At 41.0% G+C, this 7,209-nt stretch overlaps 1 protein-coding gene across 1 annotated transcript; it reads right to left on the reverse strand.

Moving 5' to 3' along the window:
• Positions 1–786: 786 nt before the first annotated feature.
• On the reverse strand, positions 787–3,954 carry LOC138044927 (golgin subfamily A member 6-like protein 1). Its single transcript, XM_068891307.1, has 3 exons — positions 3,734–3,954; positions 3,493–3,641; positions 787–1,775 (listed from the first exon to the last, which is right to left on the reverse strand). Exons 1-3 carry the CDS (start codon positions 3,762–3,764, stop codon positions 1,056–1,058), a joined length of 900 nt encoding a protein of 299 aa, XP_068747408.1. The 5' UTR covers positions 3,765–3,954; the 3' UTR covers positions 787–1,055.
• Between the last annotated feature and the right edge of the window lie 3,255 nt (positions 3,955–7,209).

Raw genomic sequence — 7,209 nt, forward strand, 5'->3', positions numbered from 1 at the left:
TTTCCGTGTTCTTCGACTTAATTGACGAGCTTAACGTCCACGTAGTACAAAGCAAAACATACGAGGTTGCGTCAAGGCTTATTAAAATGAAAAGAAGGCCCCACTTCCGGTCGCCAGGAAATTATAGATTCTCGTGAGTTTCCTCTGAGGAGAGGCCACTACTTGCATTCTACTGAGGAACAAAAGTGCCCATTGTCAGGTTTCATTCTTCAAAGGCTCCCATCCTTGTTGAATTTTGTAGTTTATTAGAGGTGGTGGGAGGAGGGGTGAGTCGCCCGGGTGAGTCGTTGGCATCCTTTGATTTTCTATGATATATTTTATAACGAGTACAAAACTTGGGTATTTTGGGGGGCAAAATAGTGTCTGTATGTTGTATACGGGTAGAGGAACTTATTTCTGGGTTGCCAGACCCAGTTGGAATCACTAACCGAAAAAAGGGAACTTTATTTGAACATCTAATTCTCTAGCACTGGAGCGCTAATTGGGGACACTGTAAAATTGAAATTGACAAATCAACGCATATCAAATCAAATGTTGGTTTTTGAGACGAGGGAAAACTGGAGTACCTGGAGAAAAACCACTCGGTGCAGAGTAGAGAACAAACAAACTCAACCCACATATGACGCCAAGTCTGGGAATCGCACCTGCCCACAATTGTGGGAGGTGAATGCTCTCACCACTGTGCCATCCCTGCACTCAGAGAGACTCATTGCCAAGGAAATAGGACCCCAAAATGAGCAACAAGAATCAGCCTTAAAACACGGTTAACATCACAAAATCACAGACTTCATCAACAAATGAATTTATTTCAACACAAATTTTCTAAGCAAAACATTATCAAATCCTTTTACTTCAGCAAACTTTTAATCTTTCATTATAAAAAGAAATAAATCACAGCGATCCTTTGCAAATTCACCTTACACAAGAAATGTCAACAAAAGTCAATGTTAATGGTATTTTGTGACCTTACATAACAATGAGCATAAGCAACAACAAGCTTTTTTGGATGGAACTTATTTAGAGAAAAATATCCTGTATCATCATGCATGTTCATGTTAACCCCGGGCTTCAGTTGCTTCTCTCTTTGTTTTGAAATGTAGATACAGGGTTTCCACATCCTGGTTATGAGCCTCAACCTTCTCTACAATCTTCCTTAACTCTTTTTTTCTGTTCTCCTCAAAGTGTTCCAGTTTCTGTCTCAGCTTCTCTCCCCAGGTTTTCTTTGCCTCTTCTACAAGTGCCTCTACCAGCTGCCTTGCTTGTTCGGTCTTTTGTGACCTTATTCGCAGTCGCTCCTGAAGTGCATGGATCAATGCCTGGCGCTTTTCTTCTGTTGTTGCCATCTTCACTTGCAAGTTTTCCTCTGCCAACTTGGACTGCTTCTCAGTGCTCTCTTGCAAAGCAGCCAATATCTCTTGTGCATGCCTTTCACGAGCCAGCCATCGCTCTGTCTGAGCTTTACGATGAGATTCTAAATTGTCTTTGATCACCGCTTCCTTCTGTTGAATCCTCTCTTCCAGTTTTTTTGCATGCAATTCACTCAATTTCCGCAACTTAAGTTGCATTTCTTTGATGCGCTGATCCTTTGCATGCAGCCGATCAGTTAGGGCTTTAATCTGGGCTTCCTTATTCTCAATATGTTGGTACATGTTTTGCTCCTGCTTTTCTTTAACCAGCTTGCTTTTCTGTTCTTCAATTAGTTGCCTCTTTGTCTGAACCTGATTTACCCTCTCCACTTCAACAGCAACTTTTGCCTGCTTTTCACCATCTATGCTCTGAAAGACAAGCACAGAAAGAAATTAATTTTATTGTTATGGTAAATCGTTAAGTATGCATTTAGTAGCAGTGGCAAGCAAATTTAGTTAGGTCATCAGAAATAGCCAGCTTGATTTACAGTGCGACTGGGAAAACTGTGAACACCTAAAATATGTCAGGAATGGTTATTGTTCTTAAGCCAATCATGTTTGAGGACTTCACGCACCAAAACCACAAACTGAATAACCGTTATACTTTGCTTGCAACGGTGCCACATGTGGAAAGCAACAATTGCTTCGGAACACCAGTGATTGGTGAAAGCACGAATACATGCACTGTTCTATTTCTTTTTGGGTAGTCTCAGAGGTTAAACAACCAGAATTAGCGCAAAATAAAACAATTACCTGGCAAATCTTAAGCTCGACACACTTCGTATCGCGCAAACAACAGTTAACACTCTGCCCATTAGCGAGTGGATTTCAGATGTGTGATTGGACAGAAATAACATTCCTGACATATTTTAGGTGTTCTCAGTTTTCCTGATTGTACTGTAATAAGGCTACAATGCTGGTCAAAACTGTTGGGACAATTCAGGCTTTCCGCCCTCCCCCCATTACAATATTGATTTTTCACAGAGTCTGAAGTCAAGAGTACTTCATCAATCGCACGATGTTTCAACATTGTCTGGGGTGAAGGGGGGACGTTGAAAAGGCAGTGAAAGAAGAGCATGCGTTACTCATATAACGATGGAAGCATGTACAGTAAATTCTCTACTTTTGAGCCAAATTTAAACAAATGAAAAGAGAAGGGACTATTTTGCTTCAGCAGGTAAAGCATAGTGCTGAAAACTTTCGTGCCTTGACCACTTATAGATTTTAGTCTGTCTAATCAGACGATTTTACTTGTCAATTGGGGCCCCCTTTGGCCTAAAAGGGTTAAGTAAAGTTTACGCAGTCATGAAATTTACTCTTTACTCCTAGGAGTGACTCCTAGAAGTGAGACTTGATAGATTTTACTCTAATGCCAGATGATTTTTAATCGTCAATGGGAATGGTTCAGGAGTCAATTGGTTAAAATTCATATTCTGAAGTTTCAGGTGTCTACCAATTTTAGGGCACCTGAATCATGTGATCAAAATGCATGACAACAAACACTGACTTGACATTGGTGCCAAGAAATCGATCCAGCATGATGGATGAGGAAAAAGACAAGTCACTGATTGCATTGCGGGGGTGCTAAACCTGCACATCCCCTCTCGCTAAGTCCAGTGGGAATCCCTCCTTGCAATATGAACCTGATATAGAATTAATGAGCATAAACAAACTCTTAGCACCAATGTGACGTCAAAACACAGGCACTTTGTAGTAAACTTGATACAGTCCCTTAACCATTTTTGTAGGCAAAACGGTCTGATTAGTAATTACTCTGACAAGAACAGGTTCCAACAGTGTTTGCCAACATGTTGGAGTCATCAGCATGACTCCCTGATGTCGAGTCACCACTTGTTGCTGTAAATGTTTGCCAGCATATAGAATAATGGTACGGCCAGCATATGTGAATTAGCTAAAAGCTTTGGCAGAACGAAGTAAGTACCAATGGGAGATTTTTCCATTACTGATATGGACAACTGTGGCACAGTATTTCATAATTAACCAAAATGTTCCCAAAATCACAAACGGTGGTTTGATATTAACATTAATATCAATTACTTAACATAAAATACTTGTGCTTTTTTACCTTTTTTCTCTTTTCAACTGCTTTCATTTTCTCGTCCAGTTGTTCCTTGTTTTCCTTTCCTCTGCGTGGAGTAAGACGCGGCTTTCTCGCATTTTCCACCTTGGGACTTAGTATTAAATCATAGGCCACGCCGTTGCTGGAGGGGGTTTCTTCCAATAAGTAATTGTTAAAAGCACAGTGTTAGGAAATCATTAAGCTTAAATCTAAAAAGTGTTAAGCCTGATCAGTTATCCGATCTCACCTTGATGTTCGGGCGTGTCAACAGACGCCATTTTATTTAGTCAAAGAAAATGCACTGGAGAGGTTGATTCTCGTTGATATACTGACTTAAGGATGGCAGTCTGTAGCCGAGTAATAAAATTTACTTTCGACTGAAGACAACCCCAAGATTTATGAAGTAATTGAAGGGGAAGAAACTTCGCCTACTTGTCGACGCTTCAACGTCTACAAGCCAGCCGTGTTTGCTCGCGTGTTTCAAAATATTTCCATTAGTTCACGTGACATCAAATAAGCAGTTTGATTGGTTGTTCTTTGTAGCACCGCACTAGGGTCTAGTTTCTCTATTTGGTCTGCAAGTATGTTCATTTCTCTTCACCTAACTAGTTATGTGAAAGAAGATTTGTTCTTGAGAATTTTCATTAGAACTATTTTGAAAAAATTATTTTTCATACACACGACCCATGACAATATTGTCAATGACACTTGGCAAGGAAAACTTGCTCGTGGGTAACCGGCTTTAGAAGCTCAAACGAAAAAACAATAATTAAGATGTAGTCTGTCAGTTTTCTTTGACGAGTTTTGTCTTAGCAAGCCTTTATTTGCTCGTGTGAACAAATAAACAAGCTTTCCTTTCACAAGTTTATACTGTAGCCAGCAAAACAAGTACACAACGGACACCAAAAACGAAAAGGCAGGGTGCCAAACTTGATTTATGCATACTTAGTGTTTGACGAGAGAAAAAAATGTTGCTGGCTTGCGGTCTGGGCTTTGCTTAACGTGAATCGGAGGTGGTGGTTTCGCCATTCGACAACGCGGCAAGTTTGCAACGCAGTTTCTTGTTTGAGTAAGTTAAGAGGGTCTCCCAAAGTTAGGTTGGGGGAGCCAGCGAACATGGCTAATTTGAACTGGGGAACTAGGAAACAAATACGAAATATCTTACAGAACAAGAGAACATAAACCATTTTAGGGATCAAAATGCTGAGAACAAGTTTGGAAGTAATTTGGGGAACAAAGGAACAGAAGCAATCTTTTATAGGAAACAAGGGAACAAGGACCCCCTGAGAGGCCCTCGGTTAAGTAGGTTTATTCATTATAAATTTAAATTTTTAATTATGCAAAGTTCACCCTAACCCGCAAATAGCTATTGCTAATCTAGGCGGGTAGGAAGGGGGCGTAGATGAATGGTGCATCGAACTTGGTTCCTGGTGCATGAATAGCATCTGTTTCGTATACTTTCCTCGTGGAAAAAAATTTCAACTCAGAGGCCCGCAGTATTTCAGATATTCGGATACGAGGTTTGTAGTTATGCCACGGTAATAACCTCCAAGGGAAGGAACGTGAAATAAAGTTGATTTTCCACCTGGGAACTGTTCAGCCTCATGAACTTAACATCAATCTAAACTTTATTTAAAAGTGACTTGATGCATGCGCGTGCCACCATTCATCTGCGCGCTTCCATCTTATTGCGTATTTCAACTGTTTTCTTCACACTGAAGAAGGGTTCTACACCAGAAACGTCTGTCACCCTAGTCTCATGCAAATACCCCCTTAGTAAACAAAATAAAACTCGAAGAAACCCACTTCGAGACGGCCTTGTAATTTGAGAAGAAAAATCTTAAGTTGAAACTCTAAATGCCCAGTGTCTTGTTGTCTTGGGCATGACTCAAGTTGTTTTTGGCGTGGCAAAATAGAGGATATCTCTCGAAATAGTAGACAGAATGGCGCCAGGTTACCCAAAAAAAATTACAAAGAGACAACAGACAAGTAAATGCAACATTAGGGAGAGTTCGCAAAAACTTGTTGGGGTGTTTAGGGGTGGGGGCTGATGAGAAATTATCTACTATCGGAAAAATTTGGAGGACCCCTACTTGCTGCATTAAACATTTTCAGGGACCCCCTTTTAGTATCCCTAAAAACTGAAACACCCCCAACCTACCTCATGGCCAGAAACGAATACACGATCGCGATGCAGAAGTCAGAATGAGCGAAACAAATTAAGCCAAAAACAGAAAAATCCTTCCAAAGAGCATAACGATCTGCCAAAAAACGCGGAGAAAGGGCAAGGCAAGTCTTTAGAAAGCCAGCTATCTCACTGATACATGGCACATTCTAACAAGCGCCCAAGAACAAAAGCATCCTGAGCCCGGGTCAAAGATTTAAAAGCAGAATCACTTCCTTCTACCACCGACAAGCCTATCGTTTGAAAATTAAATTGATGCAAAAGCGTGAGGCCAAAAGGTCACATTCACATTACTGTAGAGTCAAGGTTTTTGGAGAGCTTTGTAAAGTATTGGATATATTTCTGAAAGCACCGGGCGTGACACTTTTGGCACCGCAAGGCACCCTGCACCTTGCGAGCGAAAGGCGCGAGCTACCTAGGGCGGTCTGGGGAAATTCTTAAAATAGAACTCTCAGAAATGCTGTTTTTGGAGCCCAGGAATCACTTTCCCAGGCAAGGTTGGAGTTCACTCGAACTCTATTTAAAAAGTAATGAATGGGAAACCACTGGACGAAACGTCCGGCCTCCAGCCTCAAACGAAAACCCTGGCCTGCTGCAGAGAAAATCAAAACCAAGGAACTAAAAATATATCATCAAGACGAACTATTTTCTCGGAAGAATTAAATATCACACAGTAGTACGAAGATCCAAATCTAAAGTATCATAGAACAAAACCATTGCAGAATGAAACCTTACTCCAAGTGCCTAAAAGAGGCGTCCATTCAGATATGTACTTGAGAGAGGCCTGTCAACCACATTATTATACTTTGTTAAAATGCGTTTATATTGGCTAATGACAATTTTTGTCTTCATTATTTAAGCTACCCCCTTGAGAGTGTTTATATTTTCAAACATCCCCCTTTTTACCTCTAATTTTTTTTAGGAACCCCCCAATTTCTTATCAGTGGTTCTTTTTTTTATCAAGCCTTCTCGGATTTGTATCGACTAAAGCTTGGGCATGACCAAGACAATCCGGTCGGCGGGTTTAAAACACAGGTCACAGGTTACAGGTCAGGTAAAGGTACACCTTATTTAACCTCAGAAGTTCCTTTACTCTCTAGAGAGTATTCTCCTAGGAAGCCGACGCCACGGTGCGCTCATTTTACCCCCCTCTTTCCATCAGTGCTCCGTTTTAAGGGTATTTAAAGCTACTTAGGCTACACTGAAAAGAAAGAAGTCGAAACAAGGATGCGAGACCCGGGGATCAAACTTAGGACCTTATGCACCAAGGCCGCGCATTAACCGACTGTGCCATCCTTGCTCCTTAGGTCACAGGTCACAGGTCAGGTCAGGGCAATAGGAAGAATATTTTTCTTCCAACGAAATTGACTATTTTCACCATCCCATAATGCATTTTTGGGGGGGGGGGCAGGGGTATTTACATAAAAACACTATACAAGTTCTTTACTCTTGGGACTGTATCATGCTTCAGTGAACTGAACATCCATTGTTTTAATGCAAATAATCCCCCACCTCCCCAAATGACCTAGATTATGGGA

This window comes from Montipora capricornis, chromosome 4 (assembly GCF_036669925.1).
Source record: "Montipora capricornis isolate CH-2021 chromosome 4, ASM3666992v2, whole genome shotgun sequence".
In the NCBI taxonomy this organism is placed as follows: Eukaryota; Metazoa; Cnidaria; class Anthozoa; order Scleractinia; family Acroporidae; genus Montipora; species Montipora capricornis.